The sequence below is a fragment of the Meriones unguiculatus genome, chromosome 6, assembly GCF_030254825.1.
Source record: "Meriones unguiculatus strain TT.TT164.6M chromosome 6, Bangor_MerUng_6.1, whole genome shotgun sequence".
Classification (NCBI taxonomy): Eukaryota; Metazoa; Chordata; class Mammalia; order Rodentia; family Muridae; genus Meriones; species Meriones unguiculatus.
In genome coordinates this window covers 82,946,371-82,971,822 of record NC_083354.1, presented here as the reverse complement: position 1 = coordinate 82,971,822, position 25,452 = coordinate 82,946,371, and the positions used below count along the sequence as shown (strand labels likewise).

The window sequence follows — 25,452 nt, the reverse complement described above, 5'->3', positions numbered from 1 at the left end:
TAAACAATTACATGCCTTGAGAATGTCACATCTTTGATAAAAATATGAATAACAAACAAATCCCTAAAAGAAAACAGAACATGGGTCTTTTCTTTCTTAATCACCTGTAGTTTAAAAAACATTTTTTTCCTTAATCCAGCTTTTTATAAGTCTTATTCCTGACAGATTCTGGAATGAAATGCTTTGGCTGCTTTATTTTCATTTGTGATTGGCTCTTCTGATACATACACACAAAGAAACAAAAGGAATCATTTAATCCGGTTTTGCATTACTTAGCATCCATCAGTCTTCATAGTGAGCAGCCATAAAAGGTTTGGCCCACACCTAAACATCCGGCCAATATGTGCAGTCTTCAGTGACGTAAGAATTGCATGTAAGAGAAGGAAGAATAGCAGGCTTGTAGGAAAAAGGGCAAGTAGCCCTCAGCACATCAGATAGTCAGCCTGTCCCCTTTTAGAGGACTCAGTGGGAATGTGTACTTACTTTGATAGACTGAAGGTAAATTTTGATGGACAGGAGAACTGGGAAAGTTTAGAGATTTTATAGAACTATCCAACAGGCTGACCTGTCCTTTAGCCACCTCTTGTCTCTGGTATACAAAGGCCCCTCATGTGCTAACCATTTGTAGAGGTTGCTCTCACTTGTAAGGCACGTGCCTCCTCCAACACGCTTTCATATGCATGAGACACATGTCTTTCCTCTACTCACTGTCTAGTCATGCCACCCTTGCTTCGGGTGTTTGTGGCTTTATGTGTCAAGTGGGGAATTGATTATACAATTCCCTGCATTCCAGTCATCAAGGAAGGTCAGACACAAATATAAGCACACCTTAAAGCATTTTAGCACACGTTATAGCTTCAGTCCCAGCTGGTAACCTTCAGATCTGTGGTTCTCCAGGAGCTCAGAATGAGTGCTGGAGCTTTGCAGTTGTACCATTATCTCATCACTGCCAACTCTGGCCAGAGACATAACTTACATTTGCTTTACATACTTGAGCAGAAAGAATAAAAATCACTTCAGGGTCAGCAAGATGGCACTGTAGACAAAGGCACTCACAGCCCTGAACCCACAGGGTGGAAGGAGAGACTGACTCCTACAACCATCCTCTGACCTCCATACACTTGCTACACATACACATGGGAATGCTACACACACACACACACACACACACACACACACACACACAAAATCTAATTTTAAAATTTTAAGTATTTCTTCCCCAAGTTGAAGCCACATTACTCTAATCTCAGAGTGTCCCAAAATATCAACCAAAACTCAATGAAAATTTTAGGAGTTAAACCTGGACACTCTGAGTTTTATGTGAACTGTTATTGCCATACATACTCAGAATGAGAGTGTACAACCATGAGAGTGTGAAACAAACAAGGCCCAGTGGTTGGCTTCATTCTATAATCAAACAAAACTGAGTCCAGGTAAATCAATAATTCAGTTTACTAATTCAATTATTTATACACCTGGCTCTGTATACGCCGATCCTATGCAAAAATAAGACAGTAACCATTTCCTGAAGTAGCTTTGAGACGAAAGAGCTTCTCCGAGACCAAATATTGCCATTATCAATCAACTAAAATAATGAGGCTTTTCATTACTATCACGTTGGGGGCAGATTAGACAGCTCCTCAGGTAAGAGTGCTGGCCATGCCGGCCAGATAATCTGAGGGAAGGTCCCCAGAATCCACTGCAGAAAGAAGTGACTCCTCAAAATCATCTGCGCACCACAGCATAGGCACAACATCTGTATGCTCACATACAAATCACACACAGATACACATACATTCTTTGGGTTAAGTTTCCTGAAAATTGCAAGGAAAAAAAATGGTAGTGTTCATGAGCTGTCACTATACTGTTCCTTCAATGTGCCCACGAGAGCCAATGAAACGTTGCCGTGTGTCTACTGAAGAAATCTTATCTGCCTGTGAGCAGTCCTTCAGACACCGTGGCCCAGGCCTCCAGATGGTACATGCAGGTCTCTGAGACTCTTTCGTGCTTCTCTGCAAGCAGGTTCCTCTCCGGAGTTGCCCTGCCCTGTCAGGCCAGCCCTCTAAAATACTTCTGTCCCTCTTAAATCTCTGCCCGCTGACACCCAGCAGGGGACAGGAGCTGCCCGGCGAGCTGGAGATGTAAACATGGCAGATCCTGAACAAGCATGTCTTAGAAGTAAAAGTTCTACGGACCATTAGTAGGAGGCTGCTACTATATCGTAAACAGCAGTGCCTCGTTTCTTTCACTCCTATGATGAGCTCCTGGGAGTGGCATGGACTTATCTGCACTGCGGTTAGGCCCGTGAGACCATGCGGGAACTAAATGACACTAAGACTGTAATCTAACAATCCTTCCACTAAGCCGGGAATCTGCAGGATTGCTCTGTGGTCTCCAAGTAAGTCCCTGCCAGCCACACAGGTGTCAGACCAACGCCTAGGCTGCTGAGCAGGAGAATTTTCTAATTCAAGGCACTAATTTCTGTTAATTCTATAAAACTGGCAGATAATTAGTACTTACAATTTGCCAAACACTTCATAGCTGACAGAACCCAATGAGGAAGTTCTTCTGTAGAAAAAAAAATTTAAAAAAAAGATATTTTATTCAACTCTTTATAACTCAGTCTCTCTTTCTTTCTCTCTTTCTCAATCTCTCTTCCTCCCCCTCTTTCTCTCTTCATACACACACATACAGTATTATAAGAATGTGTCATTTTCCCAAGTAATATGAGATATTTTACTAGTTTGTGCACCAAGACATTTAAAAGGTAATGTCCCAAAGTTCCACATCATCTTCTCATATCCAAAAGTCACTTAGTTACAAGCTCAGCACCAAGAACTTAAAGATCAACTCAAAGAGCCCACCTAGTTCCAGTCTAACCCTTACCTAGAAGAAGAAAGGGTTCTGTAATCTTGTGTCAGATATGATGACACTTGCCTGTCAGCTGAGGGAGGAGGATCTCAAGTTCAAGGCCAGCCTGTACTACATAATAAAAGCTTGCCACAAATAAATAAACAAACAAATAAATATGATGACTGTGGTCTACTATAGGCACATGACTGTCTTCTTCCTAATTAAAAAAAATAAATAAAGGTGTTTTTTTGTTTTGTTTTGTTTTTTGGTTGGATGGTTGGTTTTGGCTTTGATTTGTAAGCCATCTGAGAGGATAACTTATTTTTAAAAAATGAAGAGATTTTCAACATTTTGGGTAATCTTACTAAAGGAAAAATAATAATAATAATAAAGACTATCCAGGACAATCTAACTCACTGACACCACTCTGAAAAGGCAAGCCAGAGAGCCAAATGTGGGGCAAAGAATGTAGCTTGACTGACAGAGTACCTCCCTAGTATGCACAAGGCAAACAGCAGAGGGCGGGGTGGGAGCTTATCTTCAGCCAGCCAGCTTGGGCTACATAACACCCTAACTCCAAAATTGAAAAGAAGAAACCTCTAGACACTCGGACCTAAAACTCACTCAGGCACTTCCTTAGGACTAAAGGTCCCATGTGTCTGGAGTTTCTCTAGGGACAGTATTGACCTACTAAACACCTAGGCAGCTAGCGGGGAGCTAGAGTGGGGATTCTCAGCCTGTGGGTCATGACCCCTTGGTGAGTGAACTACCCTTTCACAGGGCTCGCATATCAGACAGGCTGCATGTCAGGTAGTTACATTACGATTCATAACTATCAAAATTCAGTTATGAAGTGGCAACGAAAACAATTCGGTGGTTGGGGGTCAGCACAGCATGAGGAGCTGTGCCCGAGTCTTGGCATTAGGAAGGTTGAGGACCTCTGCTCCAAACTCAGAGTGCACGGTCCTGGGTCGGCATCCCCAGAAACTCATCTTTCTATGGCGTCTTAAAAAAGCCAAACACTGGCTAAAAGGCGCTGACAGAAAATGGAATATATAGACCCAGGGCCAGCTCAGCTGGGGCTGAGGCAAGGACTGGGAACTGAGAGCTCTCGGTGGGGGTGGGACAGAGGCAGGAGGCTTGCGAGCCCTTACTTGACTTGTCATCCAAGATAACTATGCCCTGCTTGCTGACGCTATACACATTGTGGATGATGAACTTGGCGTTGACAAGCTTGCTGTTCAAAACTTCTTCTAAGGAGTCCAGGCCAAGGATTTTCTGTAAACTGAAAAGATTAAGTTATTCCTCAAGTAATTTTTGAAACATTTTCATCATTATTTTTGTAGTGCTAAAAATCAAGCAGTACAAGAGATCTGTGTGTGGTGGTGTGTGTGTGTGTGTGTGTGTTGGTGTGTATATGTGTCTGTGTGTGTATGGGTGTAAGTTGATATAGGTGTATGCATATGAGCCAGAACATGTACCATGTATGTTCATCTAGAGGTAAGAGACAAATGCCACGTTTCTTCCCTGTAGGCCTCCATCCTGTTTGATGAGACAGGGTTTCGCTGACCTTGAGGCTCACTGTTTCAGCTAGGCTAGCGGGACAGCGTGCTCCTGCAATCTACATGTCTCTGTCCCACAGTGCTGCAGTCAGAGGTAAGGGCGGGCATTGAGGTACAGCAAGCACCCTTACCCATTGAGCATTCCCTCAGCACCCAAAAGACCAATCTTTAAGGTGCGTTATCTTCATGTACTGCACCCAAACTTTCTGGACAATGGGTTAGAAGCCGAATGTGTTCGAAATAACATTAAAATACCCTTTTCCAATAGCATACTTCTTTAATTACTTAATCATGCAACAACCTCAATTTAAAAAAAAAAACAAAAAACTATATTTTTAAGTAATATAACTTAAAGCCAAATTTTTCCATTATGTGTTTATGAAACGGAAGATGTCGGTGCTACTAAAAGCTTACAGACTTTAAGTTGGGAATGGTACTGCATACACATGCGATCCCAGCACTCAAAGGTTCAACAGCGTGCTAGAGAATTCAAAGTCAACCTGGGTTCCACATCGAGAGCATGCTCAAGGGGTGGGAGGGGAGGGAGATGACAACGAAAGAAGAATTTAAACTCCTCTTTTTAACTATTACATATCTAACAATGGAAATTTCTCAAAATTCGGGTAAATTGTTTGTCAAAGAGCATAAGTACAGATTATACAAAGGTGGGCTTTTTAAAACATAATTTCAGAAAACTAGATAGGCAGAGAATAGAAAGGAGATAGAGCAGAAAGAAGAGCCCTGGAATTCTGGAGCGTCGAAAGCGCGTACTGTGACAACGTGGCGGACTTCCAGATCTCCTCCACGTTGGCCTCGGTCAGCTGTCTGCGGTGGACTAGACGGCAGGCCGGCACCTCTCCGATAGCGATGCTGTGGCGCTTGAACCACATCTCAGAATTCTAGTTTGGCGGGAGGAGGTGGGGGAGGAAGAAGGGGTGGAAGGAGGTGAGATAGTGGAAGAAAAAATATAGATTTCAGTATAAAACTCTACCGCTTCTGAGAAACGGTCTTTGACTTTTCCTACTTGTAATCTGGCTGAGAATGATGGTTAGAAGTATAAGCTAACTTTCTTTGTATGGACCTTGGAGAAGGAATGAATGACTCTCAGGCTTGGGTCATATTACAATGAACGGCAAAAGAGCTAAGGCAGTGAGTGCGTCACTAAAGCTCTGATGTTTCCTGTGGGAGTTCCAAGTAACCAGTGGAATACATTTTTCTACGTTCAAAATTAAGTCCAGACATGCTTGCCTTAATTCACATTGTCCCAACTGAGTAATCATTTAAAATAAGGATAATGTACTTTCTAGAATCCTCTTTTATAAGCAGCTATTAAATACAGTATTAGAAGACAACCCAATCCCAGGCAACTGCTAAGGGCAGGGAAAAGCATGCTCCCAACAAGCATAGCCTCGGGCCGGCTAAGGCGTAGGAGCAAAGCCCGCCGGAGGAGACAACGACAGCTTAGACAGGCTGCAGGTCACACAGCGCCCCATGCCCTGTTCCTACCACCTCCTGTCCCACAGTTAGGCTACTAGACACAAGTCAAATACTTTTTTGTCGTCACGGAGAAAATCTTGACCTCATTCTAAAAACTGTGTCAAGGTCCCCCTAAAGAGAAGCATCTTACTCTACCATTATCGGTTTGGGTCCTCTGCAGGAAGCAGGGGCAAGCTGTGGTGGATCCCGTAACAAGCAGGGAGCTTGCGGACCGTGTCAGAGGGAGATACGGGAATAGACAGACCCAGCATGTATCACGAGAGAAATCTGGATGCATGCAGACGGCTGCAGAGGAAACTAAAGACTTGAGAGTTCAGGGGGGTGGATGGCTCTAGGGTCCCGGCACCCTCGGGCTTCCGAGCATGGAAGGGACTATCCCCAGTACTAGACTCTACTCAGGGTTTGCCATGTGCTAGTAAGCACTGGTCTTCCCAGGAAAAGTGGCAACATAGTAACTGCACAGAAGAGAAAGGGAAAGTCACATGGATGGCATGGAAGCCTGCATATGCAGCTATGAAAAACTGTCCTCCTGAAGAAAGCCTGACTTAGAGGGATCTGTCAGGTGTGTTTCCATATTCACTTTTCTTGACTAGGAATCAACACTTGGTCATGAAGTATCCCTTAGTTATTAGTAGTCCTTAAATAGCTAGCACTTCTATGGTTCCATTTTGCTCTCTAGCACTATCTTCTATTTTACCATTTTTCTCTTACTAAACTATAAGAGTAGAGAATGTGCCACACATCACTGACTCTAGGGAGCTTGCACGCCTACCACACAGGGACACTCTTAATGGATCTTTTTGAACAAGTAAATGAGCGACAGGTACAGTCTCTCCTCTAAGTTCCGTGGTCCGGTCTCCGCCCACCTGCTGTGTGCTCCCACTTCATATAAACCATCACTGTGGTCAAACAGACACCAAAGTCATCGCCTTCCTCAGCACACCTGCAAGCCCCTGTGGCATCCCCACTTCTGTCACTGATGTCCTCTTTCGCCTAGATCCTCTTTGATAGGTCTAAGCTTCTCCAAGCTTATTCTCTCCAAGCTGAGACATCAAATAATGGCTTTGGGGGCGGGGGAAGAAGCTCTTTTTTCTTCTTTTAATTTGATTGGTTAAAATCAGTTTCACCACATTTTTGCAAACAAAACTATTTTGATGTCTAGTCTTAAAACACTTGATTAACCTAAATCAGGTTAGTAAATTTCTTCCAAATTGCCTTATCAAAATTTCTGTGTGGTATTTTATAGCATCATCTCAATCTTGACAGTCTTGTACTGGGGATATTTTAAGAAGAAGGTATACAAAGGGAAGGAGGAGAAGGAGGAGGAAGACAAGGTTGTGTTTCACACTCTGCTGCTGTTAGAGACCAGAGAGGCCATATTTGTTCCTGTGTGTTGTGTTGGGTATTGGGGTCATAGGATAGCCTACTTTCTCACTTTCATCTAATATAATAATTGAGACAAAGTTTAGGAGAAGACAAGGAAGAAAAGTAAACTCTAGGACAAGAAAGGTTAGAAGGGAGGGAGTCTAACAGAAATCTGCTCTGATTGGACATATGAAAACAGCTACCACGTGTTCCATCAAAATGTCAGTAGGCAAGAGTGAAAACAATTTGAGCCAGTCTTCCTGTTAGATGACCTCTCACCCATTGACAGATGCGATGTGGTGTCATTTCACAGTGCTCCCCAAACACTGCTCATAAAGGATCACTAGAAAGAACTGGCTCAGGCCTCAGCTCACTAGATAATTCCCCCTGAACTGAGCCCATCGTCGCTTTTTAAGAATCATGACTGTTGCTTTCATTACTTTATTTACTGACAGTTTCATACATGTACACAACACATTCTGGTCACATTTCCTTCGCCGTCTTGTATCTCCTTCGCATTCCTTCCAGACCTTTCTACTGCAAAGCCCCCATCTCACTTTCATCTCTTTTTATTTACTTTTGTTGTTGTTGTTGTTTTGTTTTTGCTGTATGACTCACTGGCTTCACCCAGGGCCAACTGTGTGGGCATGGGTATGAAGCATTTTTTCACTGAAGGTGACTAACTCACCAATGGCAACACCAGAGATACAATGACTTCCTCTTTCCCACGAGCTGGGGGAATGGGGAGCCAAAATCCAGCCCAGCAGCCTTTATTCACAGCACTTACCATCACAATTGGCCTCACGGGGATGTTCTCTTGTGAAGTGCCTGGTGGGGGATCGTTCCATTCTGGAAACTTAATAACATCTCTGTGATACAGGGGCTTCTTCGGGTATGGCTTCAGGGGTGAGGAAGGAGGAAATCTAAAGCCAAGAAGAAATGTTCTATTATTGCAGACAGTAGGAGACAGAGGTTTTACAGCACTCAGATAAATGATGGGCTCATTCTTCATCAAATTATTGCACATGAATCATGAAGAGCTGTACTCAACAATAATGACTTTTAAGATAGTCATTCATTATGCTCACCAAATAATATTAGTAGAGAAAAAGTTATAAAATATACATAACATTTTTAATAATAAAACCGGCTTCCTATTTGATTTGTTTCCCATTTTCTTTTCCTTTGTCTTTAAGATGCGGTCTCACTGTGGTACGCAGGCTTGGACTCCTGGCCCCAGCCACCTTTCTGCCTATGCTTCCAGAACAGCACTAACAGATGTGTGTCACCTCACCTAGTTCTAATGATGCCCTTAGTGGAATGAGGCCCTGTGTTTCGCCCTGCTCCTATGGCTCTGTAACTGAACTTTAGAGCCCTTGCTGAGACAATCCACTGACCTGGCAGTCACTTACTCCTCTTCCTTTGCAGGCCAGGCATTCCACCAGGGAGCTCTGCCCTCAAGCCCCAGGGTTCACTTTTATAAATACTTCTCAGAAAGACTAATTCTCCTTCCCTTGAATAGCCGACGCGTCACACGGAGATTGAAATACCAACCAAGAAATCCATCTTCAGGGAGCTAGAAAACCGTCTAGAATTATTATTCTGCCTTTCAACACACTGTCCCTCTTCCTGAATCTCTGGCTTATCGGAGCCGTTCCACCTTGAACCTAAAAATTCTCCTGAAGATGGATTTCACCATAACAATAAAGAACTAATGCTAAATATGTGGGGTTTTTTCCTTATAAGATGTTCCTCTATAAATTTCCTACAGTAAAATCCATCAATAGGATAGATGTGTGGCTCAGGGGGCAGAGCTCTTGCCTCACATGTGGGAGGGTCAAACCCAGTACTGCAATAAAAGGAGGGGGGGGCTTGCAAAAGCAATGCAAGAAATTGGTAAGGTACTAGCTTTTGTTTTAAAATGTGGGCACAAGTAAAGGCTTAGAAACTTCCTATAGGAGTCAGAGAGATGGCGCAGCAGTTAAGAGCGTATCTCTTGTAGAAGACCCAAGTTCGGTTCCCTGCATCAATGTCAGGTAGCTCACAATCATCCACCCTTCCCAACTTATCTTTTTTTTTTAAATAGCCCATGAAGTCCAATTTGTAGTCTCCATATACTCATGAATGTGAGGCCACCTCTGCAGCGTGCTCACTAACAGGGGACCACTCCCTTAAGGAAAAGTAGTTCTTCCTCCCCAGAAGACACTGACTGTGGGTAGCTCCACAGGTCAAGACTGCACAAGCCACGCCCCTCTCCATGCTGGACCTTGGATGGCTGGATCCTGTGCGCACAGCCACAGCTGCTGTAAGAGTGTCGGGGTCCGGTCTCGTCCAGAAGTCACTGCTGGGCCCGGGTCCTTGCCAGTCTCTGCCTCTAACCATCTTTCTATTCCTGTCTTTTGCAATGTTCCCTGAGCTTTACCGGCAAAGGGTGTGATACAGATGTCCCATTTGTGGCCAAATATTCCATGCACGCTTACTCTCTGCACTTGGTCAAGTTGTGAGTTTCTGAGCTGTGAACACCTCACTCTTAAGGCAAATGCAGAATCAAAGAGTTTTTAAAGTGCCGACAGTTTTCAAAGAAAGTTTATATCAAGGTGAATCAGGAGACACAGCAATAACAGGAGCACTAAAGAAAACCACTTCAAGAACAGTCACAGGAGACTTGAAAAGAGCTGAGCAGTGGAGAAAAGCCGAACTCTGTGTTCTCTGAAAAGAACAGTTAATAACTGCACTGAATTTCAAAAGTCAGTCTGAATCCAAAGAAGAAAAGGTCTGGAAATCATCAAATTAAGTTAAATAAACTGATAGTTTCAGATTATTAAGGTGGGTGGCAAAAGCCCAAATATAAAATGAACATTTTAAGCCAGTCAAAGGTAACTCTGACATTAAGGGCATCTTATCGCAGTCAATGTAATTCTTCTCTGATCTCTACTCCTCTTCCCACCTCCTCTCTCCTCTTTCTTCCTCTCCTGTCCTCCTTTCTCCTTCTCTTCTTCTTTTAGGCAGGCTCTTACCATGTAGCCCAGCCTAGCCATGAACTCAAGATCCTCCTTTTTCAGCCTTCCATCTGCTAAAATGGCAGAGCCCCCACACTTAGATCCAATCAGATTTCTTAAAAGCAACAATCACAACAAAGGACTTCTTCCAAACCAAGGTTAGTACTTAGGCATGCACCCTCCCAGTCTTGCCTATGCGTATAATCCTGCTTCACAGACCCACCCACTTCACAGATACATAGGAGTAAGTAACCCCCGACCAGCACTCGCTCACCCTCAGTTCCACTCTCAATTATGGTATGAAAACTGGGGAGCTGAGTTCCAGACTTGGCTCTCTCACGAACTACCTATACGTCCTTTGGCAGGTGAAAGCCTCTCTAAATAGTAACTCATTGATCTGCTGGGTGATTTATGCTCTTCCCCTCTACTTATTCCAATGTCTGTCCCAAAATCTGGGCACAGAGGTCTTTTGTGAGACTGATACTCCAAACAAGGACCATGTATGGAGATAACCTAAAACCCCTGCACAGATGTAGCCCATTGCAGCTCAGTGTCCAAGATGGTTCCCCAGTAATAGGAACAGGGACCATCTATGATATGAAGTCATGGGCTGGCTCTTTGATTACCTCTACCTGAGTGGGGGGGCAGCCTTACCAGGCCACAGAGGAAGACAATGCAGCCAGTCCTGATGAAACCTGATAGGCTAGGGTCAGATGGAAGGGGAGGAGGAACTCCACTATCATTGGACTGGGGGAGGAACATAGGAGAATAAGGAGAGAGGGTGGGATTGGGAGGAGATGAGGGAGAGTGCTATAGCTGAGATACAAAGTGAATAAACTGTAATTAATAAAAATTAAAATTAAAAAGAAAAGAAAAAAAAAAAACTATGGCCTTGTATCACCACACTCTGAAAGAACTATCTTCCAAAAAGCAAAGCAGACCTTCTTACATGCAGAATGGTGACTGAGAATAGGCTTACCAATCTCTCCTCATCCCACCAGGAGCTCTTCCTTACCTGCAGGGAGGCACCATTGCCTGAGGAAAGCATGCTCAAGGGTTCCCTCTAGTGGTGACTGCAGTGGGGGGGCATGATTTCTGGAGACTGGAAGCTGCCAGTTTAATCCTAACTTTTGACTCTTATCATCTAGAGCTAGATGCTAGACACCTGCTTCAGATTTCATCTGGATGAGTCAGGGATAACAGTTCCCAAATAGAAAAGCAACCAAGTGTCTCAGAGCATGAAACATCTCTAAGAAAGACTCATGCACTCTTCAGTGGGTGTGCTGGCACATGCCTCCGCTCACAGCCCTGAGGAATCTGAGGCCAGCCTGGCTGACATGAGCACCTGTCTCAAAAAATTAAAAAAAAAAAGAAATTGTAAGTGGACAGTAGCTCATGCAGAGACTTACAGCTTGTGCAGAGAGTAAGTGTGACTGTCCTCTCTCCTCCCTGCCCCAAGGCGAAAGAGGGATACAAAGAGCAAGAGGTCAGGAATTCCCAGCAGCCTGTGCCGGTGCACACCCTGCCAAGATAAGCCAGTGCAGATAGGGGAGGGAGTTACAGCATCCCAGCTCCTCGCTGAAAGCTATTGGCAGCTGAGGGCAAGAGAGTCTGTTTTGTCAGGGGTGTAGCCTCTCCTCTCATAGGCTGGTCCTGTAACCATGTGCACACCTGAAGCACCAACTGGACTCTGTAGGTTATGTAAGTGTGTGTGTGTGTGTGTGTGTGTGTGTGTATGTCTGTATTTTAGGAAAGAAGATAAGGGTTTTGGAATGCACAGATAAAGTGGTTTCATGGGAAAAGTTAGAGGTTGGAAGGGAAATACGATAAACAACTATATGCATTTATGAAATTCTTAAAGAGATAAGTAAAATTCAACTTAAAATGTAAATAAAAGCAGTTTTTGAAAAGAAAAAAAGTCGCAGGTCCTTTATAAAATGTTCCTGAAAGACATTAAAGAAACAGTAAACTGATAGATACTCCACAAATAAGACTCAGTGCAATAAAATGTCATTTTCCCCATAAAGCCTGAAAGTTAGGATGAAATTCCAGTGATAGTATAAAAAATCTTCTCCTGAAACCAATGAGAGGGCTCTGCAATGTACATGAAAAGAACCAAAAGTAACCAAGACATTCTCATAGCAGAAAAGCAGCGGTGAGGCTTCCCTCCCAGGTTTCAGGGCCAGTAAAGAAAACACGGCGCGGCGCAGCTGCTGGCGTCCTCAGCGGTCCCTCCCGGCAAGACTGCCGTGAAGGCCGGACAGCCCCTGCGCACAGTACAGCAGCAGCCCTGGCCTGCACCCGCTGCGGGCAGTGTCCCTCCTGTGCCTCCTGTAGCAACCAGGTATTTCTCCAAGACGCTGGCATGAGGGAGGCACGGGGCTGGGCAAAGTGAGTCCGAACTACACACTCAAGATTGAAAGCGTGGCTAGCGACAGGACGCACAGCGCGGGGAAGCACGGCCTGCTCAGTAAATACAACAGGGCCAATGTGGTCCACGTAGGACAAGTGACATTGCAACCCTGCAGCAGTCTGTCACGCGGCCGAAGGAGTCCCCTCCCCGAAACCTGTCTGCAAGGTGACCAGCCACCGCCGTGTCAAGAGGCACGGCGCGCTGTCCTCCCTCTTGAGTCTGCATGAGCTCCTCTCGCTGCCGTAATAGACAGAAAATGGCACACACGTCAGCCCTTCCTCTGTTCCTGGCTTTAGAGACTACCGCTTCTTTTTGGCAAAGTTCTCTCCTGGTCACCAGCCACCATGTAAAATGCGTGACTACCTGGAGATCCTCGTGTTGGTAGATGTCCAAGGGGTAGAAAGAGCCCCTAGAGATGAGATACCGAAGGGAAAGAACCTGAAGGAGGAGGCACCAGACCTCCAGACCTATGAATGAAGAGACCCCCGTGGAGGGAGGCTCTCCGTCCGCGGCAGCCAAGCTGATGACTTCCTAGGCCCTTTCAAATTCCCAAACACACAGTGCATCTAAAACTTTTAAACGTTGTTTAAAGTCACTAAATTGGCCTGGTTTCACTACACAACAGATAACTGAACAGAGAGATGTGGGCATCTCTGTTGTTGAGATTCTTGGTGTTTAGTAGATACAGAAAAACTATACAAAGCCATGACTGGGTGACTCAAAATCCAAGCAATTTCTCGTCCCCAACCCCTCTCAGTTGAGGTTTACAAGGTAAAACAACCTACACAAAATTCAAATGAAGAGGTTTTTAGTAAAGTATGATTTCAGCAGGCCGAGAGGATGGAATTAAGGCGTTTCCTAGGCCTTCAGGAAGATGTAAGGCGATGCTGCAGAGACCTCATGACTCAGAATAAATGTTATAAGGGAAAACTTTTCTCTGCTTAGTAAAGCCTGTTTGGTTTTCCCACTTAAAACAGAATATGCCTATGACCAAGTATGTGGGAGCCACCCCACCACCACCAAGATAGTCTCCAGGGGACATGAGCGCAGGTGTAGAATTCAATTCGTTTCCTGCCTGACACTCCTACCAAGAGATGTCACCCTATCCCGTAGGTTTGAAAGCTCAGTCCAACAAGACTGCCCTCAACTTCTGATGACAACTGAAAGCTCCTAGATTATGAACTGAATTGTGATTAACTGGCTAGAGTCAGGGTCTCCACAAAACCCTCACCATACCCCCACAGGATCCATGATTTATTAGAACAGCTCATAAGACTCAGGGGAACAGGGTACAAACATTTACCAGTTTATGCTAGAGGACATATAAGTCAGAAGAAACAGCCAGGTTGAAGGGATGGTTGGAGATGGTATGAAAGCTCATGAGATAGAAGCCCTTTGGCCATGACCCTTCTGCACCTCCAGATACTGCAAGTTTGGCAACCTGGAAACTTAAACCTTGTTGCTCAAGAACCTTCCCAGAAACTCTGGTACATGGAGCTAAAAGTTCCAACAGTCTTGTTATCCAATCACTGGGTCTTTCTAAAGAAGGATCCTCTCCGGAAGGTGCCCAGGGCCCCAGCAGTAAGAAACCTCAATAACATAAGCCCAGCATTTATCAAAGCAGATTGTTACACGGAACAAGATACCCTGCTGCTCACGGAGTCCAGAGCTCTCAGGAGATCTAGGGTGGGGACTGAGGGTTTATTTAATACTGCATTGTAAGTTTCTAAGAATCGCAAGGCTACTATGCCACAGAGGACTTTCGAGTAGCCCAGGACAGAGAAGAAGCTGACTCAAAGAGATGTGAGAGTGTGACGTCATCTAATGGAGCAAGCCACGACGGATCCCTGAGAGAGCTCAGGGTTCTTAAGTCTGTAATAGTAGTGGAATCACTACCCGTGTTGTACAGTTCACATGAAAACTGAAAATCAAATCCACTTCAACTTTGCAAAATGAAATGAGCAGTCAAGACTTGAACCGCCAGGGCATTGGGCGTATCTAAGAAGGACATTCCACTGCAGACATGGGCTATTTCTTATAAAAAGCGTGACTCGGAATGCTGAGTGAAGAATCAAGGGGAGAACCATGAGCCAAACAGAACTCTAAGAAGCAGCAGAAATGGCAGACGTATGTCCAATTGCCTTTCAAAAGTGCAATGACCAGTCTTCCGTCAGTAGACAATGGGATGAAATTCAGTTGTCTTATTGGACAGGGTTAGTGCAGTTGCAAATGAAGAGAAGTTGTAGCTAGAGGCAAACTGTGACAAATTACATTTTCCAAGGATGGCCACAACATATTTCCCATCTCATATGCTCTTCCCATCATATCCCACATGCTCTTCTCATCCCATATGCTCATCCCATTCCATCCCATATGCTCTTCCTACCCAAATGTGACTGCCAGTTTCCCATCGGCAGATTTCTCTACCCGACCCCCAGTGTGAGGGGGCTGTGCAATTGCTCTGACAAGCAGAATACAGAAGCGAGGCTCGGCCAGTTCTGGGCACAGACCTTGGCTGTCTGCCAGCTTTCTCTCCTTGCTTGTTGAAAATACTTGCATTTGGGATGCTCATGCTTGGAACACAAGTCTCTTCTAAGCCACCTACCATGGAAGTGTGGAGATTACCCTAACCCCATCATACTGCATGAAGCCATATCACAGGCAGATGCCCAAGAGAATGAGACCTCATGTGAAGAAAAAGGAACAAGCTAAGACACAACAAAGGTTCCATGGTTGTGAGAAGAGGACGCCATCTTACCGACCCACTGTTGGTAGGTAGAAACCTCCTAACTGAGCCCTATTTCTAAGTTCTTGACCAAACAAAAGGGGCGGGGGTTAGGGGGGCAGAGACTAGACAGAGACAGAGAGACAGAGGAAGCGCAGTCTGGGCATAGTGGTACATCTACTTCCCCAGCCCCGAAGAAGCTAGAGCGGGAGAACTGAGAGTTCAAGGCCAGACTGGACTACAACCATGAATTCTAATATACCTTGAGCCTCTAAAGCCTTTTTCAAAAATAACATAGCTTAAAATGTAAAAGCTAAGATAATTACTTTAAACCATTAAAGCCGGGTAATGCTGTTTCTCGGCCACAGAAAATCAGAACATTGCCTTAATCTACACCATGAGTTACAACTCCTGTTATGATCACTTATTTTAATACTAAAAGCTTACTATTTTCTAAAAAAAATTATCATAGAGGCTGGAGAAATGGTTCAGGGGGAAAAGCTCTAGCCATGCAAGCTTGAGAACCTGAGCTCAAATCCCCAGAACCTATGCAAAAAGTGGGGCATGACGGTGTTTGCCTGTAGCCCTAGACCTGGAAGGCAGAGAAAAGAACATGCCTAGTCAAAACATGATCCAGTTCAATGGGAAGACACCACATTTAACACGAACCCATGCATGCATACACACACATGCACACGTGAACAAATGTCACAGCAAAGATATAACATTTAAGATAAAATATAAGAAAATAAATCTCACACTCCAGGTAATGAAACTTTTAAAACTATTTCTTTTCTGGGACCGTTTACAGAACACAGCATGTACAGGACAAAGGACAACATGGGAGTTGGTGCCTTTCTTCCACCTTTTGGGTTCTAGGGACTAAACTCAGGTAGTCATGCTTGACAGCAGTACCTTTACACAGTGAGTTCCAGGCCAGCCAGAGCTACAATATGAGACCCTGTCTCCAAATAAATAAATGAATAAAATTAGTAAGTTTTCTGCTCATCAAGATGCCACAAAAAAAAGGCCTAGAGCAGTGCAGAAGCCAGGTAACAAGGAGGGCTCAAGGGAGGATGCTTGAACCCTACTAAGAAGGGGAAATAAAATAGACATTGGAAGTAGAAGGGGAGAGAAAAGGAACTGTGTGGGAGCAGGAGTGGAGAGGAGAAGGGGGGAAATCAGGTGTAGGGAGAGCAGGGATAGGGGCAGGAGGGCTGGGAGAGAGAAGGGAAGTTGGTGTGGGGGCATCTCTGGAATAAGCTGGAGATATGGGATGGGAGAGGTTCCTGGGAAGATATGGGGGTGACGCTAGCTGAGACTCTTAGCAGCGGGGGATAGTGAGACTGAAGTGGCCACATCCTGTAGCCAGGCAGGACTTCCAGTAGAGGGAGGGACGCACCAACACACCCATAAAACCCTCAACACAAAATCTGTCCTGCTCATAAGATGTACAGGGATAAAAGATGGAGCAGAGAGTGAGGGAAGGGCCAACCAATGACTGGCCCAACCTGAGACCCACCCCATGGCAGAGAGCCAACCCCGACACTATTAATGATACTCTGCTGTGCTTGCAGACAGGAGCTGAGCATAACCATCTTCTGAGAGGCTTCACCCAGCAGCTGATGGGAACAGATGCAGAGACCTGCAGCACAAACAACAGGAGGAACTCAGGGAGTCATGTGGAAGAGTTAGGGAGTTGGAGGAGTCAAGGCCACCACAAGAATACCTCTATAGCCAACTAACCTGGGCCCATGGGGGCTCACAGACACTGAACTACCAACCAAAGAATATGCATGGCTGGTCATAGGCCTCCTACACACATGAAGCTGATGGGCTGCTTGGTCCTCAAGTGGGTCCCATAACAACTGGAGCAGGAGCTGTCTCTGGCTTGGACTCTGTTGCCTCCCTCTAGATCCCATTTCTCTAGCAGGGCTGCCTTGTCCTGCCTCAGTGTAAGAGGAGAGCTCTAAGTTCTGATGCAATTTGGTATGCCAGGGAGAGGTGGAGGTTATGGTGAAGTGAGTGGGAGGGTGAAACTGGGAGAAGAGAGGGGAGAAGGCTTTCGATTAGGATATAAAATGAACAAATAAATTAATTAATGAAAAGAAAAAGATGCCATAAAAAACAAAGAAGGCCAGAAAGCCTACAGCAGTATTTCTCAACCTGAGGGTCATGACCCCTTGGTAGAAGGGAGTTTATAGATCAGATATCCTGCATATCAGATATTTACAGGATATAAAATGAACAAATTAATTAATTAATTAATTAATGAAAAAGATGCCATAAAAACAAGGCCGAGGACAATATTTCTCAACCTGGGGGTCGTGACCCTTTTGGGGGGTCACGTATCAAATATCCTGCATATCAGTTATTTATATTAAAATGGTAGCAAAATTACAGTTATGAAGTAGCAACGTAAATAATTTTATATTGGGGGTCACCACAAAATAAGGAACTGTATTAAAGTGTTGCAGCATTAGGAAGGTTGAGAACCATCGGCCTGGAGGTTTTGCGGGAGAGCATTTGTTTATCCATAACATGTGCAAAGTCCTGTGTCTGCCAATAAAAAGTAACCAGATGAGAAAGACAAGAGAAGAGAAGAGCAGAGCCAGGCAAGGCAGAGCAGGGCATGGCATGGCAGGACAGGCATGGCAGAGCATGGCAGAATAGGGCGGGGCATGGCATTAAGAAACAAAACTGAAGACTGAAGAAGTACCTTGGCGGGAGGCTGCTTCCCGAGCCTTCACAAGGCCGCTCCCCAGCAGTGCAAAGGGGCGGAGCAAGCAACCTCTGTAATCCATATATCTGATGAAAGATTAATTTATAGAATACAAATCTTATTTTGACTACGAAGAATCTATTAAAAGGAAAAGCTCTACGGAAAGGTAAAAATGTGAAGCAAACCTGTCTAGATGTGGATTTAGGGACGACTGGTACATATAAAATGGTACTCAGCCTCGGGAGTTCCAAATAACATCACAGTGAGCCAGCGCTTCAGACACAGCAGGTGAGGAGATGTGTAAATGGGTCCTTGTCAGACAGTTTGCAGTAGTAGAATGAAAATTAGCGTATGCACCCTGACAAAAGATTCGTTACTGCCAGCAAGTTGGGTATGCCCAAATGCTCTCGATGCAATGCACTCCTGGATAATGCTGGATGTCCTAAAGATCCTGACAGCCTTGTTGTTAGGGTAAGACAGTCGAAGCAACCAAATCCCTACTACAGAACAGACTGGGGGACGTTGGTATGACAGTGTACAAACAGCCATGAGCATTCAACAAACTATAATTACACACATCGGTATGAATAAATCTTTAAAAAAAAAAAAACTACAAGAAACAAGAGAATACGTAAGAGAGAACACACTTTGGTAGGCTTTATATAAAAGTCAAGGGCAGAGAAAATATTTCAGAAACAAAAATAGTCATTTACTTAGGGGCTTGGGAGAAGGCTCAGAGGTTAGAGGCACTGGCTGCTCTTGCAGAGGACCCAGGTTCAATTCCCAGCATCCACAACTCCAGTTCCAGGGGATCCAGTGCTCTCCTCCAGCCTATACAGGCACAAGACACGCACATGATACACACATACATGCAGGCAAAACATTCCTACACATAAAATAAGTGTTTGAAAAAATAGTAATGGATTGCTTAAAGATGATATGGATAAGTGATTCAAGAAAAAAAATAATAAGCCAGAAGCAGTAGAATAATTAATACCTGAGTCCAAACCCTGCTGGCCTCTCGGGGGGTGATGAAAACTGTAGGAAAAAACTGTCAATACACACACTGTTCAAACACAGTCCATCAGTTCCTGCCTGAGCCTTCCTTCACGCACCAACAGAGAAAATCCGAAGGAGCATGGCTCCCTCTGCTGGCCAACATTTGCAACTGCTTGTTTACAATTTGTAAATCATAACTTTCAGAACTGTGAGGTCCCATTGAGGACATATTGAATTCCACATGTGTGTACTAGAGACACTGAGATCAGGGGAATGGTCAGCCTCCCTGACTGGAAACGAAGCAACCCTGGTCTCTTAGTGTGCCCCTCAATACCAAATAACACCTGAAAAAGACTTTAAAACAGTGCATACTACAACTACTACCCTACGGTGCATTTATTTGAAAAAATTAATTTTTTTAATCAAAAAATTAGATACTATAGCGCATCTACGTCATAAGGAAAACACACTTTCTAAACCTTTGAAGGCTAGCGAGATGATGAAGTAACCAGCAGTTGCTGTTCTTCTAAAATACCATAGTTCAGCAACCAGCAGCTGTGCTGATCAGCTCACGGCCACCAATTTCAAGAGACCCTACCCCCTCTTTTGGCCTCTGCATCCCCCACACAGACACTGACACAGACATCCATACAGAATCGCATACGCATACACCACATATAAAAATAAAATCTTCAATAAATCTTTGTAGACTTGACTGGTATGTAACATTTCTCACAGTATCTCAAGCTCTCTTCCCTGGAATGTGCTAAAATTCTTCCTTGGTTATCAGCCAACCTGTCTCTGCCTCAGTAAACTAAGGCTTTTAAACTAACAAACTCAGCAACAGCAAAACCCTGCCAGATACCAATTATCACGAGCTCTCGTCTCTCCAAGGCTGCTGTTCCCCAGAAATCCATGAGCTAGACAAATCTTTAACAGTCCTAAGGGCTTACCTGTGCTCTATAATATGTGTGTGTGCGTGTGTGTGTGGTGTGTGTGTGTGTCTGTGTGTGTGTGTGTGTGTGTACATACATGTATATATGGTATAACAAGACCTAAATATTAAAACTTTGCTAATAATTATATTTCACAAAACTGCTTGAAGATGTGGCCGGAACATGAATAGCATCAAAAACATGAACAATCTAAAATCTAATGAAACCTGTTCATGATCAATAACTTAAACCTGCAAAACGCTGCAGAATGATAGACATCAAACCGAAAGATCTGCGCTCTGTTTATGACACAGAAGACTTGATTTTGTTAGGAAGTTAAACTCCAAACTGATCTGCTGATTCCATTCTAGGAGGAGCTGTTGCAGGGATAAAACACTTTGAATCAAATGTGGAATGGCAAAGGAATAAGCAACAATTGGGGGGGGGGGGAAGCAAAGACAGAAAGATGACAGGAAGCTGATCTCCAGGACTGTCACAAAACACAGTGATCAGGCCAGTACTTTGGGGCAGACACACAGGTGGGGCCTACAGCAGTGGCTGGGAATTGAGGGATCACTGGCTTCCCTTAAGAAGAATATGAATGCATCAAAGTTAACGGGTGGGGCCTGGAGAGGTACCAGAGGTTAAGAGCACTGGCTCCTCGTCCAGAGGTCCTGAGTTCAATTCCCAGAATCCATATGGTGGTTCACAACCGTCTACGATGAGACCTGAGGCCCTCTTCTGGTGTGCAGACACATGCAGGGAGAACACTGTGTATATAATAAATAGAAAAATCTTAATTTTAAAAAGGAATCAAAGGATGGGAACAAAAGTAACGCCGCTCACCACCCCCCACCCCTACCCCGTGACTTTGCCTGAGATTCTGCAGGTATCCCTGTCCCCAGAGGGATAAGCCAGGGGACCTTGTGGGGGCACTCTTTGTAGCCAGAGAGCAGAGGGCGAGAACAGCAAGCACCATGGCACGGGTAAATGACCCTGCTACGAGCAAAGGACGCTTGTGTGCACGCACACTGGCGACAGGAGAACTATCCACAGCACCCACAATGTCGGCCTGGAACCCCTTGATAGCTTCATGGCCCATTTGCAACTGTGAATGGCCCGGTACAAAAACACTAGTCTGAGAAGATGGCAGAGCCCAGACCTCGGGAATAACATTCTGGGTCACTCTGCCAGTCATGGCACTCTGAGGCTGCCAGGTGATCACGGTGGAAAAGAAGGCAGGGGGCAGGCACCAGCTGCAGCCAGGAGACCGACTGTGGGGACAGGAGCTGCAGTCTCCCCAGTAGTTTCCATCTTCTTTGTCTCTGCTTGGGAAAACTATACCACAAACATGCATGGAACAGTGGTTCTCCGCACATGAGAGTCTGTGCTGGTCACGGAGCTATCAGATCATCTCTCTTCAGGCCAAGAGCTCACGCTTGCTCTATCAGTCCTTCTTCCCCCATAATACTGCTAGCCCACAGAATATCAGAGCCCATTCATTCCTTCCAGAAGACATAGCAGTCTTTGCCTGGGAACTCCCCATGAGTCCAGGCAAGGAACGCTGGTTCTGAATTCCTGTTGTTCTTGTCCTCGCAGGTCAGACTTGCACCAGAGTGTGCAGCTGGGTCCATTAACTCCTGTTCCCTTCCCACAGATCCCTCGGGCTGCTGCCTACCTACGGCACTAAAGGTCGCGCATGCCTGGTACTACCTTGCCACCTCTCCTCTACGCACCGAAGTCCCAAGGAACCCTCATTTACACTCATTTACATATAATGACTTCACATGGATGTAAAACAGAAGTACCTGCTACATATGAGACACCACTGGGTGAATCTTAGAGCCTAGTAACTAAGGCCTGCAGGTCAAAGCCCATCATGTGCTTTATAGAATCTTACTGGTACACTCTTTTTATATACTGTTTATAGCTGCTTTTGCCAGAAAGCAGAAGTGCTGGGCTGTGCCAACAGAAGCTTCATGACCCACTCCCTACTACCTGGCCATTTATAAAAACAAAGCTGCTGGCGCCTGGTCTAGAGGAAGGACAGATGTAACAGTATTTAATTAGAAGTTACGCAGACAGCATGAGGACAAGGAACGGACAGAGCAACCTTGGTCCCCCTGCAGGGCCAACAACGGGCACAGTCAGTTTGAATACTGTAAGTTGCAGGAGAATCATTAAATAACTATTTCTAACTTGGCCAAGACCAAGATGTTGGCATTCCAAGTTTGTAGATGAGGCCACAGAGGGTCAAAGACTATAAGCCAGTTGCTTACAATCGGACAGGTGGAAAACTGTAAACAGCAGGGAATAGAGCCAGGTCCTGCCACACTCCAAGGCCTCTGTGACAGGCCCCCCATTCCTGGGCTCACAAGGTACTTCATTACTACTCCCAGGTAGCTGTGAAAAAGCTACAGCCGCCATTGCTGGGAATGGAGGTGGGGTGGGAACCGCTCCCTTTACAATAAGGACAGGAACCCGCTCTTCTCAGACTGACCTTTGGACTGTTTTTCTCAACACACACTAGGTTTCCTCTTGGGTTATGGAGACACCTAGATAAAAAGAAAGGTCTCCCACACCCTTATCTCCCACCACTCCCTGTGTAACGACACCCCACTTATTTATTGCCTTCCTCGTGTACAACACCTGCTGATGATCCGACTGAGTGGCGCCTTGAAAACAAACCTTTCTGAGGGACTCAGGCAGAGCTGATCTTTCTGCAGCAGCCCTGAACCCATGTCCTGTCAGAGGCTCCAGGACAAAAGATCAGGCTTGTGGTGGTCTGGATGAAAATGGCCCCCGTGGGCTCATAGAGAGTGGCACTATCAGGAAGTGTGACCTTGCTGGAAGAAGCTTGTCACTGGGGGGTTGGCTCTGAGGTCTCAGATGCTCGATCCAGGCCCAATGTCTCACTCTCTTTCTGCTGCCTGCTGATCTGGCTGTGGAACTCTCAGCTACGTCTCCAGCACCAGGTCTGCCTGTGTGCCGCCATGCTTCCCGCCCTGATGATAAGAGTTGTAAGCCAGCGCTAACAAATTAAATGCTTCCTTACAAGAGCTGCTGTGGTCATGGTGTCTCTTCCCAGCAGTAGAAACCCTAAAAAAGACAGAGGTTCGTGAGCTTGTTTTCCTAACTTACTTGCAGAAAGGGATACCCAGTTCCTGTGCTGAGCATCACCGTAGCTAAAGTAGATATGGCAAATGCTTGAGAAAGGATAACAGAAAACAGAGAAAAGCAGCATATATAGGAATCTAATTAACAGACACACACACACACACACACACACACACACACATCTAAACACAAAATCCTAACAAATCAGAACCAGGCCAGGAAGATGGCTCAGCAATTAAAAGCACTTAACTCTAAGCCGGATGACCTGAGACTGATCCCAAGGCCCCACATCATAAAAAGATGGAATCACCCCTCATAAAATGACCTCCATACCTGCACTGTGGTATACTCAGCCATTGCATAAGTAATAAAACTAAAGCTTAAAAAACAGTTCAAAACTTAAGCTTACATTTTTTTCAAGTTTTACGCGTACACAATAGTTCCCCTCATATCAGAGCCTAAGTTTCAGTAAAGCAATTGGTAAGAGGCTGACATAAGTGGCTTAAATATGTCCTGTCGCCTGTGTTTCTGAGGCTCGCATGACACACCTGTGGGCGTCTTCCATTCCTAGTTTACAAGCGTGCCACCTCCACATATTTAGAATGTCTTTTCCACCTCCCAGCAACTGCAATACAGCTCATCCTACGGGCTACATCTCAAGGCAGATTCCCACAGTTCTCAGGGAGCCATAGTTTGGCGTGAATAGAGAAGGACTAACGAGCACCCACGTGCCCTTGTTTCCTTCTGTGTCAATAGCACCTCCAGTGTTCTCCTGGGCAATCTTCCTCTCAAGTCAAAAGAGCTCTCTCTAAAAGGGGCAGGGAAGGAGAAGTCAGAGTTCCAGCTCCGTTCTCTACTGACACTGGTGGATAAAAACTGGCAGTGAGAATCCATAGAGGAACATAGCTAAGGATCAGAGAAAATAGCCATTTCCAGGACATGCAATTTCAGGGGTAGTGGTCAAGTGAATAAAACATAAATACAGAGGAGATGGATAAAGAAACCTGGCAGAGAGTGTGAAACACAAACATTTCAGGGTCAGGACAGAAGAGCAACTCACAGGTTTGAAATTAGCATGAATTAATCACCTTAATGAATTAATCAACATCCCTTAGAAGGGATGTTACAAAACTGTGTCAGCAATCAGGATTCACCTGGCTTGAATCAGAACGGCACATTTCAACATCCTGTTGGCATGGCTACCAACACCTAGGCAGCTTCTGCATCGGAAGATGGCAATGGTGGCTTCTAACCTCTGAGTCAGACAGATTTAACAGCTCCGTGTATAACTCTCAGCCCAGGGTTCAACTGGCCAAGCTCCTGCCCTCGACAGATTCCCCCCATGCCTCCAGGCTTACAGGGAACTCTAAGCATCCCTCCCGCCTCCGAGTGTTGCCCAATGGTATGAGTCATTGCTTTGCTTTCTTTCAGACAGTCCACACACGATTTCCTAGGCCTGAGAAGCTGGCCCAGCTTTACATTCTATGCAGCCATCGCTTGGTCGATGAGTAGGTTCTTGCAGCTGTAAGCAACAGAAACCAGTCCTGGCAAAGTTACCTAGAAAGGACTCTGCTAGGTCACAGAATCAACAGGGAGCTAGAGAACAAGACGAAAAGAGATGAAGCAGAGACAAAGGTGGAAGGGCAGGTGGCACACACAGAACCACTGGTGGGACCATGCCCTAGGAATAGGCTGGTCCCAAAGCCAGCACCGGCACTACATCTCTGTGTGCTTCCGTCACTGTTCCTACAGGCTACTACTTCTGTCACCAGACGCTCCAAGCAGTCCTTTCCCTTTGCATGAAGATTGAGTCCTGGGTGGGGACAGCTAAACAGCCAGGAGCAGGCCATGTGCTAGGAGGGAGAGAGAGCGTGGGTTCCATCACTCAGGCTTTCACTTTCATGGCTCTCCTTCCCACCAAGAATGACCCATACAGGAGCTCCCGCAAACAGAAAGGTTTAGGATGAGTGGCACAACAACAAAACAACAAAAAAGTTTAAAATCCCTTACAAACATGAGCATATGTACGTATAAATTTTTACCAGTATTCCAGAACTCCAACCTGGCTGCTCATTACTGACCCTTGTGAGATACACAGAGGAGAGGTAGAAAGACCCTGAGATGTTCACCCACTTCTCAGGGCTCCATACTTGAGACACTAACTAGGAACAAAGGTATCACAAATACCCAGGAAATACTAAAGATGTTTATGAAGAGCTAAAAGCTAGTCTGGATTGTCAACTGGCTTTAAAAAGACTAAGATTA

The 25,452-nt window shown here is 45.2% G+C and overlaps 1 protein-coding gene across 1 annotated transcript in view; it reads right to left on the bottom strand.

The window, feature by feature from the left end:
- Positions 1–25,452, bottom strand: part of Depdc1b (DEP domain containing 1B) — a 69,166-nt gene that overhangs the window by 22,383 nt on the left and 21,331 nt on the right. Inside the window, exons 3-6 of the mRNA XM_021632760.2 lie at positions 8,065–8,200; positions 5,187–5,314; positions 4,008–4,138; positions 2,521–2,568 (exon numbers count right to left, since the gene is read on the bottom strand). Of these exons, the coding sequence (XP_021488435.2) occupies positions 2,521–2,568; positions 4,008–4,138; positions 5,187–5,314; positions 8,065–8,200 (443 nt within the window). The remainder of the gene's footprint in view (positions 1–2,520; positions 2,569–4,007; positions 4,139–5,186; positions 5,315–8,064; positions 8,201–25,452) is intronic.